Below are 14,162 nucleotides of genomic sequence, written 5' to 3' on the forward strand. Positions count from 1 at the left end.
TGAACTGGGGGGGGGGGGGGGGGGAATCTGCCAAATTCATTTCACTGAATTCGGTTTTAACTGAAAAAGGCCAGTTACCTCAACCACTGGGTGCACGTGTAACAGAGTGACTCGAATGTTTCTGATCATTCTCGTGGGCGCATCGAGACGCCAGCAGATGGGTCTCTTGTCTCCGTCATGGAACCTCTACACCACCAGCATCTAAGGTGAAATTTGTGAGAGAAAGGTCGAACTCGCTTTTGACAATCTTGGAAAAGGGTAGAATCACATGCTTGCGTGCGATGTGTATTCCTTGCTCGTGATACAGCAGGGGTGGGCTGAGGAGGCTCGAGGCTACCACAAGTTGTTGCTGACATCGTAGACCTTGTGGACAAAGAAAAACAGTCTGAACTTAAGTCAACTGTAAAGTTGTGGCACAAAAGTAGAATGACAGTATCATAAGAAATGTTTCAGGTAGCATGGGGTGCACCGCTGCACTGACATTGCGAAGTCTGAAATGCCCCATACTTCTTGATCTATGAGAGCATCTTTACTGTTAGTAACTCGCTGTTACTGGCACTAATGCAATTCAAGCCCTGAAGCAAGAGCTATGTGAATATCTGCAATACGCTGTCCTCTAAAACGTGGTACCGGTTGTCTCCTGGTGATCACATTTGATTGGTTGACTAACATTAGGTACCGCTGCACTTCACCTCATTAGCTTTGTCTGTTTCAGGTGTAAACATTGAAAGGGCATTATCTAAATTTAGGGTGATAAACAGAAATGGTGCATAGTAATGAAGAAAACCTGGGCAAATGCGTTTGTTTGTATTGTGATCAGATTAAACAATAGTGACTTGATTGGAAGTGAAATGTATGGTTGCTGCGTGGGCTCAATATCTCACTTGTGTGTGCATGTTTCTTCCTTTCTGTTCCAGTTTGATGAATAAATATGCCATTTTTATGCCTGTCATTTTATTTTAACAGCAATGCTAAAACCAGAAAACATATTCACTGGAAAAAAGAAAATGTTCAGCTGTATAGATATTCACCAATAAAAAAAAAACGAAAATATGCATTCAAAATAAAAACTGGGAAGGCTGAACCATAACTATAACCATTGCTGTGATGTGCAGCATGCATCTTGTAGGAAGAGGACAAGAATCAAGAGTAACATGTGTTTCCAATCATTCTTCATGCAGGGGCCTGATTCGGATCACTAAGACGGGCTTATACTTCAAATCATGCCTCAAAGCCAATCGAACAGTGCCTATGGTGTTTCAGTCCGTGGTCAACAAGAACATGGACAAGGTGTGCTTCATCATGGAGCACAACCGATGGACGTTCAAACAGGTGAATGCGACTCTTATGTTTATTCGCCACCCTGCTTCACATTGGACACATGATAGCTGTGGCATGACAATGAAAATGTTGTCTCACGGTGTTGTACATTCGATCTTGCTCAGGTACGCTTTGCACTCGTAAAAAAAAAAAAAAAAAAAAATGTCGATCTGCTGATCACAGTTTCGCCGCATTTGTTCGAGAAGTATAACAGAGTATGCAGAAAGTAAAAAGTCCCATGTGGTGGGCTAATAAAATGTGCTGCAAAAAAAAAAAAAGGGGGGGGGGGGGGAAGTACACAAGGAGTTCAGAAGGAGGTCATGAGCATCATCACCACCCCTCTACTGCATCTATTATGGTTTCCATGTTGAAAGAACTTAATTGTGCTACATACTTTGAAGATAATGAAGTGGAGGGCACAAGTGGACATCTTATTATGGAATAACAATGAGAGCTGACTACTGCCAATGCTATTCTCCAATCAAAAAATGATAATGCTGCTTCCACATACATAAAAGCAGCCTACTGAAAAACAGCATCAGACAAAATGGATTTGTATTCCTCTTTACTTACCATATGGTGGTATGGAGAACAATATCACGTAGTAGGTAAACTTTTTACTGTAAGACTTAGGTAATATATATCCATTCAATTTATGAAGGGCCTGATAGTAGAAGGAGACACAATGCATCATTGCAGTTGTATATGTAATAGTAAATTTTTAAATCTTTCTTAGTCTGCAATGTTAGTGAAATAGACAGATGTACAGGTCAAGGCTCTGTGCAGGAGAGTTCTTATGCCTTGCAGTGTATACAGTTCAGTATGATATTGTTGAAAACATAATTATTAGCTTTGATATGAATAAACACAGATGCCTGGTTGCATTTGAATGTGTATGCAACTTCAATTCTCAAACGAGTCTGCTGCGTCATGTGTTATAGCAGCTCTCATCAATGTAAACAGTAGCTTGAATATGTAATGCAGGTATCTTTTCAGTATTCATGCCTTGTGAATATTCACTGGTTGGCTGGTTTTTGGCATGTTGCTCTGCCTACTGGGAAGCCAAATAGTGAAATAAAAAGTCTTTCTTTAGTTAAGCAGCTTCAGAATGCTACAAAAACAGTGTGGGCTGACTATACTTTTAAGGTATTAGTTCACCAATATATTGAATTATCACGAGTTGACTGTACTGATTTTCTGAAAATGGTGTAGATGTTGCGCTCTGACAGCAAAATTGTTTGGTAGTTCATCACCACAGGAGTTTGACTGAAATTTTCTCTGAACGTTTTTGAGAGCATTGAATGACTTTTATTGCTTGTTCACAGGTGGATGACTACACGAACAGGGTGGCCAACTGCTTTCTGCAGCAGGGACTGAGGCCTGGTGATGAAGTAGCCGTGTTTATGGATTCTCGGCCAGAGTTTGTCATGCTTTGGCTGGGAATGTCCAAAGTGGGCATTGTGGCTGCTTTGGTTAACACTAACCTCAAGTCTGATCCGCTGCTCCACTCCCTCACCTGCATCAATGCCAAAGCCATTGTCTTTGGCAAGGAACAAGCCAATGGTGCGAATTAGCTTTTTACTATGCCTCCAATCTAGTGGAAGATGTTGGGACAGCTTTGCATTTAGACAGGCACTTGATGACCACTGGTTCTTGCTTAGCTGTTTGTATTGTTTTACATCCTGTAAATTGTACGACAACATTTTTACCATGGTTCATGAGCAATATGGTACGTAGCCAGAGAAATGCATGAGGCATCATCATCAGCCCAAAGTTTATTGTAGATTACAGAGGCCTGTCCCCAGAGATCTATAATAACCCTTGTCCTGTGTCACCCAAATGTGCTCCATACCCAGAAGTTTCCAAGTCTCGCCTCTCTCTCTGATCCTCTTGTCGCATTCAACTGGGTCACTCGAACAGACCATTCATTGCGTGATCTGCCCAGCTCCACTTCTTTTTAAAGGGGCCCTGAACCACTTTTTATCGAAGTGGAGAAAGAAATTTGAAGTGAAAATAGGCTATTTCAGAATCACTTTGCTGCAAAAAGTACTTCAATGTGTTCAGTATAAGCAGAGTTGTTGACAATCAGACACGGCCTCCGTGGTGCTCCCCTTCCTCCTTCAATGCCTTGCACTGTGAAGGCTACGGCAGAGTGGGGCAGGGCCACAATGCTCCGCCTCCGAGACGTCATCGTGGCGCGCAGTTCAAATTTCATTTTGGACTTCCGATTTTGGTGCCTACGATGCGCTAAACGTAAGCCAAACGCGGTTGTCCTCACTGAGCCGCAGTGCGCTTAGCCAGTGGACTCGTGGCGGCACCTCGCGGCTGCTGCAGTGTAGCCGACCGCAGCGACCAATAGCAGCCGCGTATTAGAGTGTGCTTTATTACGAAATAAAGTACACAGAAAGGAGTGAGGATCACGGGGTTTTGGAAACGTGAGCGTTTGAGAGAAAGGCGACTTAGCACTCCGCTTGCGAGCTCGACGGACCACGTACGACAGCAGAACTTGGCTGAGATGTTCACAACAGCGTATGCTACCCGCGGACTATGTTATTTCACCAAGCCCGAGGGGTGGTTCAGGGCCCCTTTAATCCCATCTATAACATCATCTACATATGTTTGATCCCTAATTCTCTCAATGTTATGTATCTTATCTTTGCACTGCACAGTTTATAACTTTCTTTCAAGTTCTGTATTAGGGTCTCTGTTCCTAGCACTGACAGAATGTAGTGATTGTATGCTTTTCTTCTGAACATTGTACCAATACGAAATCATAATTTCCATTAAAGCCAGCATTCACTGTGATCAAAATGATGTTATAGCTATATAAGGACAAATTGAAAAATTGGTGTATGCGGTCATCTGTGTCTTGGAAAGTAGGACGGTACCACAAGGTACATAGGCCTCTGCTGTTATCGCATTCATTCTGTGCTTTTCTGGCTGATGTTACTGCCTCATTTTTAAAAATCTTTGTCTGGAATGCGAAAACCAAAGATACATTGATGTGCCATATGCTTCTTTAGAGCATATACTCGTTTGTATATGCTTCTTTGAGTGACGTGCTCTGCTGTCTGAAATGGCTGGTGAATTTTACTTGCTGTTACTGACTCCACCCTTCTGTGAACATAAATTCACAGAAGGGTAGAAACTGCATTCTGGTCTAGATATGTGAAGCCAGTTAGAGCATTGTGTGGACAAGGCAAAATAGATTGACTTGTGTTATATCTCGGGCATGTTTATGTAGTTTCTGTGGACATTCTATATGCCCCAGCAAACAGGAGTATTTTTCAGTATGCCCATTACATATAACTAATAATTGTGTTTCAAATTCTTTACAATCACTGTCTTCATGCCGGAAGTGTCGCATTGTTCACCTTGTACTCGCATTTTTAGAGCATATATGTTCCAAGAAAATGGAGATTCCCTGTTTCTAGCTTCCATTGCAATACTATATACCGGGTATTCGAAATTAAGCTTTACGGAATTTTAAAAGATCACATGTAGCAGGTTGCAGAATTCTTATCGTTGAGCTGGGTTATTTGAAGAGGCAGACATTAGTAGCACAAGAAATCGAAACACATATTCAACTAATTAACAAAAATTGACTAATGAACTTCTTAGTTAATTACTTTGCGACACATATTGCAATTCACGAATTGTAGCCGCTGAGTTTGCAAGATGCATCCACTTGAAATGAATTTCCAGAATGACACCAGTTTCGAGATATTACTTCCAAAAGTGTGGGACGAAATACATGGGCGTTCCAGTTACTTTTGTGCTTCAATACATAAAACAGCATTCTGGTAAAAAAAAGTAAGTAGAACAACAGTGCATTTTTATGGCAAGTTTGATGGCACATATCTCCAAACTGGTGTCATTCTAGAAATTCATTCCAATTGGATACGCTTGACAAGCTCACCGGCTACAATTCGTAAATTGCAATATGTGTCGTAAAGTAAAACTAAGATGTTAATTAGTGAATTTTTCTTAATTAGTTGAATATGTGTTTCGATTTCTTGTGCTATTATTGTCCGCCTCTTCAAATAACCCAGCTCAACAGTAAGAATTATGGTACCCGCCACAGGCGATTTTTAAAAATTCCATAAAGCTTAATTTTGAACACTCAGTATAGTGAAATCAGATGAGTGGTAGCTTGCGACTTTATTGACTCAAATTTAAACACTCATTTTTCTCAAATTCTAAGACCCTTGAATCAGTGTAGGCAGCTTAGCATTGGCTTTGCTTCACAAAAAGTGGCATGCTTTTTTTACCAAATTGCGGTTTTCAGAAGACTGCTTTAGTGGCTGTCTTAAGGCATTCTTTAGAATTGCAGAGTGGTGAATTTCATCCTAATACAACATGCGTCTACGGCCCTGAAAATGTCTTCACATGATGGAGTGAATCACAATTTGAGTTTGCGGATTGCATATATTGGCGATTATACATCAACCATGCCTGCTGTGCTCACTCGGTCCTCGTGAAGTGATTCACAATACGCCCGAAAGAAACATCACTTTTGTGATTTGAGAAACACCAAGATACCATTGGCAAAATGCCTTAATTTGGCAGCTACCCTCTACAGTCCAGTCCAAGCCACTCGTTGAATTGAAACATGGTAAACAAATGTTTAGCTCGCACAGTTGGCTTGATCACCAGGAGTGAACACACGATGCATTTTCGTGCGTTTGCCCTGTTGCCCGTACTTTGAAAAGGGAGCGTAGGGCTAGGTCGTATGCATTGTCTGCTTTTCTCCACCATAAGATTGCTAGCTGTGAAGTGGTCCAATGTGCGTCGTATATCACATGATTGATTTGTCCACGATCAGGTCTGTCGTGTGAATCCAGCTTAACAGTCTAAGTCATGAACCTTTATGGTGACATTTCATTGTTCTTTCTTTATGCAGCCATGAAGGATGTGGCCCCTTCCCTTATGGAGAAGGGTGACTACCAGTACTATGTGTATGGAGCTTGTGACACCCAGCCTCTGCCAGCAGTTGATCTGGAGGAACTTATCAAGAACAGCTCATCAGTTCCTGCAGATATTGACTACAAAGGCAGCATTCATGGTAGGTTGCAAGCAGCATGTATGCACAGATTATGGTTTGCCTGTGTGTGCTGTGATGGTGTAGTCAGTCTAGTTCTCCCCCCATAATTTTGTAATTTATTAATTTTTCCAAGCAGTAGCATTCAATTGTCTTCTGTAATAATTCAGTTATTTATTGTTTGTTAGAATTTCTTGGCACAGCAGCTATGCTTGGCTATAATGCACCAATTCATTGTTTATAATTCGTGGATATTTGAGTGAAATAGTATTAGTACTTGTTTATAATCGGTGTGAAATGTTGATAGCCTTATAAGTTCAATTAGGTTCTCCATTTAAACTAGTTCTTTTTCCCATAAAAGATGAGTAGGATGACATGGAATGTTATATATGTTATATTTGTAAAATATGCTAAAAAGTTTTCTGCAGTTTTCTGCTGGGATGATATTAACAAATGGTTCACAGTTAAAACTGGTTTGCAGACAGGTTCTTCTTGCTCAAAGGAAAGATGCACATGTGTTGAACGCGTCTGGCCAATTGTAAGTTGGTGCAGTACCACTTCATAAAGTCGTTTACCAATACTTCAGTAACAGTACTGCTACAATAACCACATCCATTACTACTCAGATGGTTAAAAAGGCCTAGATTATGTTTGGCCAGCAGTGGCAGGAAACAACCATGGATCACAAATGAGGCTACCCAACAATTCCAGGGTTTCCACAGCAGAACTACAGGCAGTAATGAATGTCTTGGAAAGGACAACACAGTACAACATAAAAAAAAAGAAGCCATCATCCTTGTGGGTTCACTAAGCACAATGAAAACACTGGTTTCCATGAAATAATATAAAAACCAAATGGTTTGCAAAATACAAAACTATGGCGTGCAATAATGCACATTTAGAGGAAACTTTCTCCTGGATTCCCAGCCACATCTGAATTACAGGGAATGAGAGAGCAGATGCGCTGGCTATAGCTGCTAAAGATAAACTATTTTCTGATGCCTGATTACCACACCAAGGTTTCAGATGTCGCATAAGAAATTCAATAATGGCTAAATGGCAGAAAGAATGGGATCAGCTAAGTAAAATCAAGTTGCACTTGATGAAACCTGCACTATAGGTCCGATTCACCTGCACTTTCTGAACTAAATTAGGTGTTGCTGCACTTGTCTAGTCGTTTCGCCAGTTCAACATAGTGGCATATACAAGTCGCCATTTGTTTCACCCAGTGCAGGCTTCATGCAGGATGAGTTCACAGCATTCTCTGCCCTCAGCAGAGAGGTAGTGCAGGGCTCGTGCCAGTGGTGCTATGCCAGTTCTGCACAAGTAAGAACTGGTACTCAACTGGCAAGAACTAGTTCACAAAGTGCAGGGCGAATGGAATAGACCTTGTGAGACCTGCATAGAAATTGTGAGCAGTACGTAATAGATATTCAAGCATGTGAATATGGCAGCGAGTCATTTCTGCCAGAGGAAACGTTTCCTTCATCGTATAGCAGCAGTGGTCAAGCTATACAGAAGCCTCACACATGAACATGTCCATAGGTGCAAGTCCAATTTGCCAGCACTTTTAAAAAACTTTTGCGAAGGCTTTGCAGGGAACAAAGTCTAAACTTGAAGAATGCCATTCAGATATGGCATTGTGGTGAAATGTTAATTGTGGATCGTGGAGCTAATGTTTTCGTCAATATTCTTCAGTGGAGTGTCGTAAACATTGCCCTGTGCTCGTATGTATATTCGTGAAAATCCAACAAGTGATATGAAAAGAAAGTAATGTTGCTTAACTGCTTTTTAAGGTTGTAATTGATAAGTGCAATCAATTACATTTTAGCCTAATAAATGTGCTTGTTGTCCGTTACTTTTTTTTATAATGTGACAAGGTTGGCACAATAACTAATTGATATATTAATTAAAATGAACAATTTGGTTATTAAACTGAGCAAAATAAGAAAAGTATTACATTTAACAGTATTATAGAGCTATCTGTATAATACTTGGGAGTATTATGCAGATAGCTCAACCTGTAACCAAGTAGGCTGTTGAAACTAGGAAAATAGACTGTTTGTGCAAATATCTCTAATACTTTCGGCAGACTCACCGGGTAGCTCAGGGGCACTGGCCATATATGGCATTCTACTGCTTAGTGTGAGGTTGTGGGTCCGGCTGTCAGCTAAGGCAGCCAAATTATGGTGGGGGCATAATGGAAAAAAAAACTTTGATGTACTTAAATTTAGGTGCATGGTATTAAAGCGTTGTCAAAAATAGTCTGGCGCCCCCGACTGTGGTGTCTTTCATAGCTCTTGTGTTGCTTTGTGACATTCAATCCCACAATATGATTTGACTTAATAGTTTCAGCTATATGTCCCAGTAAAGCTGTCAGTGTTCTACTGAATGACAATTCAGTGTGGTGTATCCATGAATTGATAAATTTTCCAAATCATCTGAAATCTTCACCTGCTGCAAAGGTCTTGTCATGTCATATAATATTTGTGCATGACAAGCTGTGTCAGAGACCCTAGCAGACAGAGGCTGCTTTCTTTAAATAAAGCCTATTGCATGCAGGGGCTCATGTGCTGCAACTTCAATCTAGGTTGATATTAAAAAAGTGTTTAATTTCAGCCTAGATTTGACTTATTTTCTGAGTGTGAGGTTAGAAATTGAAAGCAGTTTCAGGTAAGTTTTCTTTTTTAATGCTTAGAACATAATTTCTCACGTTTTGAAATCTGGCTGCATATATGTGCTTTGTGATCACTCGGGTCACTTTTGCCTACAGCAAGGGATGAAGTTGTCTTGAAAAATTTGCAGCTTGTGCATACAAAATTAATAGTTGTACCCAGGTGGGTAAATGTTCTTCTAAGGTGTACCATTTGTGATCTTATTACATGCACAGGATGAAAAACTGAACTTTTCACTCTCGCCAGCCTGTTGCTTACTCTACTTTTGAACTGGGAATCACATCCTTTGGTGTATGGCAGGTGATCTACACAAGACAAGGTTGATTTGTAAAAGCTATGTTTGAATCTCTCTCTGTTTAGATAAGCTTGTGTACATTTACACATCTGGAACCACTGGTCTTCCCAAGGCTGCTATCATAAAGCACAGCAGGTGAGCGCATATTGCATTATTGGTTCTGCCACGACGACTTATGCACGTGTTGCTGTGTAGAGGGTAACAAATTAAAGATTGCAAGGCTTGAAAAAAAAAAAAAATTAAAACTTCGGCTCTATGTTATACCTTGGATGGCACTTGTACCAAACTGATCATACAGATGTGCTAGTATATTCAGTGATTTGTCCGTTCATTACGTTAAAATGTGCAAGGAACATCAGATTGTTAACTAAATTTATATTTGTGTGTTCATAATCATTTTTTACATGTGTAAAAGTGAAACTACACCTAATCTGCTGGTGTATTAATCACTCTGATACTGAGGTACAGCAGCTAAGAAAAACTTATGCTGAACTAAACAAGTCTTCATGCTTATGCTATAACGTGGCACATTTTTGTCACAGCTTGCTGTGTCCAATGCTCTTGTGCAGTGTACATACACTGGACAAAACTTGTCCAGTGTGTCAAGCACCTGCATATTCGAGACTCATGCTGTAAGCCTTTTGGACCTAAAGATGCTCATTGTTTCATTAACCCCCCCCCCCCCCCCCCTGCCAGGTTTTGTTTTAGCATGAACCAGTTGAGCTTTCTTCTGCCATGGGTGCACAGATGTCGAGGCTCTCCTATGTTTACTGCATCTTGCACCTATTGTACTTGCTCAGCTCACGAGTTAAAGGTTTTAATTATGTGCATGCATGCATGCATGCATGCATTTTGTTGTGGATGCAGGTATTTGTCAATGGTGTCTGCTTCCAAGTACATGATGCCCATCAAGGCCGACGACATCCTGTACACTGCCCTGCCACTTTACCATACGGCGGGTGGTATCCTTGCTGTGGGGCAGGCTCTCCTTTTTGGAAACACAGTTGCCATCCGATCCAAGTTCTCTGCTTCCCGCTTCTGGGATGACTGCATCAAATATGACTGCACTGTAAGAAGAAAACTACAGTCTACCTTATTTAAAGTAGTCCTTTCAAAAATTGTTTAACATTGATATTCAGTGTACTCAAGTTTGCACAAGATTAGTATGTTGCAACATGGTCAGCTTCTGGTCTTCTAGCTGTTTGTCATGATTTTGCAACATATACATTGTAAACTCATAAACTGTGGCAGGAGGCTTAAGGAAGAGAAAGCTGGATTTATACGTATATCATTGGTAGTGTTACAGCAACAACACATTTGTGTGTCACTAGCTTTTGTTTGGAGAATGAAGCTCTACAGAGGGAGTTTCCAATGCAGGTGAACACTCCATGGAAGCTACATTCGCTTCATCTATTCAGGCACATAATTTCTAAACTGCATCTCTCACATAAAAGGCACTTTAGAAGTTTCCATACGATGCCAGATGCTGCGCTTTACAATGAAGACGATGTACAATGAGAAAAAGCAAAGATATAAATGCATTTTTAGCAGCTTAAGCATGTTGTCAGTTTTTTGTAGATACACATTTCAGATAATGCATCAGATAGATGGTGTGAAGATGTCTATGGATGTTTCTGTTAAACAACTGTAGGTGAAGTACATGCATTTTTCTATGCAGCAGAAAGAAAAAAAGGAGGCTTGTGCGAATAGTGCTTTTTTGGTTCGAAGCGAATAGTAATTCTTCTCCAATAATTTCGAAGTGAATACTTAGAATGGTAGCAAGTAAAGAAAAAAAAAAACGGCACAGGGATAAGGTCTCGGATTTATTCAAGAAAAGTAAACAACTTGATTATTTACGAAAATCTACAAATTTTCGTGCAAGCTGTTCCACATGCTGGGGTTTGAGGTGCTCCTGCAGTGGAAAAAAGCCTTTCACTTCTTGTCTGGGTGGCTCGTATCGAAAGATACCTACGGGAAGCTGCAACCAGGGTTGGGTAAAGGTGGCTGCCCTTGCTTTTCCACCACACAAGGGGGTCTTCGGCCCGGGAAAGAAGGGGGGCCTTCAAGTACCCAGCAACCTCATCCGAGATTGTACGGCTTGACTGATGATGTGCACGCGAACTGAAGTGTGTAAAAGCACTCCACACAGAGTCCCCTGATGGGTCTGCAGAGCAGGTGCTGTTCTCACTTGTTGCTGTACCATGTTGATCATCTGGCACAGTCTCTTCTGCTGCCGTTGTGAGTAGAGTGAACGCCCATTGCTTTGCGGGTCGTTCAGCATAACAGACATCTTTGTATCTAGGATCGACCAACATTGCCAATGCAGGAAAGCGTGACATCTTGATATCGGGGAACCTCGTCTTGATGCTACGCAAAAGGCTTCAGGCAAGCAATGCTGCCTCACCACTTTCGGAAACATGCTCAGCTAGAACCACCTTGGTACACTGCAACAAGGGAATGACTTGTGACAGTGTGGGATATCTGTCCCCAAACAGATCAGTTGTGGCATGGTCAAGTGGCTTCAAGACTTGCACTGCTCATTCATAAGCTTCCACTCAGTTGCGTTCAAGTTTGGAACTGTGTCAGATTCTGAAAGTTCTAGAGTGATGACCGTACGGAGCTTCACGAGCCTGGCCATCATGGCATGCTCACTGTTCCATCGTGTCGGGACGGCTTGTATAACCTCGAGAGGGTCCAGCTGCATGTTTCTCTGAATTTCCTTAAGCCATCCTCGGGCCTTGGCACTCCGTTTGCATCTAGCCACAATCGCTCTGGCTTGAGCACAGAGCCGCAAAAACCCTGACACTTCTCTTTTGGCATCACTGACACACAACTGAAGGGTGTGTCCAAAACACTGCACACCATTCCAGGATGACCGCGCTACTGCAGAAGTAAAGTTCCTTCCATTATCTGTTGCAACGAAGATCGGCACAGTATCGTGGGCTGAAAGTTCCCACTCCTCGATCACACCTGTGATAAATAGCTCCAGGTTTGCTGCAGTGTGCGAGTCTGTCATCTCCGTGCAAGCCAATGCATGCACGTGTTGCACAAAGTCACTGTCCATGACGTGACAAGTTACACAAACGTAGCTGTCATTTGCCCGCGATGTCTAACCATGAGTTGTGATTGAAAGCGACTCCACTCCACTTGCAAAAATGTCCCCGAGCTTCTTTTTCACCTTCTCTTTGCGTGTGCATAGAGGTCTGGAATAATGGCCCTTGAGAACGTTGTCCAAGACTGCATGGCATAATCCGGCATAGCGAACTTCATCATGCCGAGGAAACCCGGTTCTTCGACAATGTTGTAGGGGTGCATACCACGAGCTACGAAGCGAGCTATCATTTTTGTCAGGTGTTAGGCTTTTGGGGCCGATGTTTTCATTTTTGGCTTGAAACTGTCGGCTATGAATGGCTGTTGACCACTTGCCTTGCTTGCCCCCTTGAGCTTGGATGGCCTTTCGCGTGCATCCCACTTCTCTTGGTAGTCCTTGTGCAAGTCCGGGTGTCTCCTTAAATGCGTTGCTAGGGTTGTTGTTGTACTTGTCGGGGTCTTCAGGACTGCCTGGCATTTAAGACATCGAGCTTTGGTTCCCGGGGGAATCTTTACAAAAAAGTTCCAAATCGGATAGCTGGCCATGGTGCTCTCTGGAGTGGTCCAAGGCGGCTGGGATTGATAAAATGCCGCTGCGGCAGAGACAGTCGCCCACTAAACACAATCGACCACACCACCACGCCGATGAGATGCATTCTTGTACGCCTTTGTTCTGAGTATAGTTCTGTTTTCCTGGCTTGGTTTGAATGGGAAAAGTATTACTGAATCCAAAACCGAAACTTCTGAAAATGTCTTCTCCCTGCCGCGTGTGGCTATTCGTTCGAGCCGAATACTTCGAAATTTCCGAATAACAAAATTCCAATCGAAGCGAATATCGATTAGCGCATTATTCGTTCAACTATTCGAAAATATTGAATATTTGCACAAGCCTAAAAAAAAAGTCATAAGCACTAAAACACTGCAAGCACAAGCAGCACGGCTTTCAGCAACAATTTAAAAGTACACAGGAAAAAAATGGTTTCTATGGTTTCTACATAACTGTTAATTACACCATGCACGTACACAACCGGGAGGGCTGACAAATGATCCAAGTTTGCTTTACTGGTTACTCTGAATGGATTGAGAACATGGTTCCACTTTTCTAAACTGACTACAGTGTTTCTTGCCTTGTTGATTTGCAAATAATTTGGTTGGTTTGCTGAGATTCGCTCAAAAGGGTCTTTCAAAATTAACGTTTGACATGATTGCTGTACAAATGAGTTTATCGCATGTTGCTGTGAAACTGTATGTGCCTAATAAAACTGTTTTTTTGTCTCGTCTTGGCATGACTCTTGTGTTGTAGAGCTGAAATAAATCACTTGCCTTGTTGCTTCAGGTGACACAGTACATTGGCGAGATCTGCCGGTACCTACTGGCTCAGCCGGTGCGTCCGCAGGAAAGGCAACACAAAATTCGCATGATGTTTGGAAATGGCCTGCGACCCCAAATCTGGAGCCAGTTTCAAGAACGCTTCGGCATCAGGGACATCCGTGAGCTCTATGGATCCACAGAGGGAAACGCACACGTCTGTAAGTATCAAGCAACACCAATCTTGTGCTGATAAACCATAGGGTGATAGACAAACTTTATTTTAGAAGCAATTTGCTGCTTTTTACTGCGTTTTTACCAGAAAACATTATGGATCTTGCAGATACTGTATTACAGGCATGTGAATGGTGCAATTTCATAATAAAAAAAATATATATATTGAATTGAAAGCTGAATGTATACTTATATTTTC

At 41.7% G+C, this 14,162-nt stretch overlaps 1 protein-coding gene across 1 annotated transcript in view; it reads left to right on the forward strand.

The window, feature by feature from the left end:
• LOC119437641 (long-chain fatty acid transport protein 4) overlaps positions 1-14,162 on the forward strand; it is a 101,264-nt gene that overhangs the window by 73,924 nt on the left and 13,178 nt on the right. The window contains exons 2-7 of the mRNA XM_037704632.2: positions 1,182-1,332; positions 2,646-2,883; positions 6,224-6,385; positions 9,397-9,466; positions 10,199-10,400; positions 13,758-13,950. Of these exons, the coding sequence (XP_037560560.1) occupies positions 1,182-1,332; positions 2,646-2,883; positions 6,224-6,385; positions 9,397-9,466; positions 10,199-10,400; positions 13,758-13,950 (1,016 nt within the window). The remainder of the gene's footprint in view (positions 1-1,181; positions 1,333-2,645; positions 2,884-6,223; positions 6,386-9,396; positions 9,467-10,198; positions 10,401-13,757; positions 13,951-14,162) is intronic.

Source organism: Dermacentor silvarum, chromosome 1 (genome assembly GCF_013339745.2).
Source record: "Dermacentor silvarum isolate Dsil-2018 chromosome 1, BIME_Dsil_1.4, whole genome shotgun sequence".
Classification (NCBI taxonomy): Eukaryota; Metazoa; Arthropoda; class Arachnida; order Ixodida; family Ixodidae; genus Dermacentor; species Dermacentor silvarum.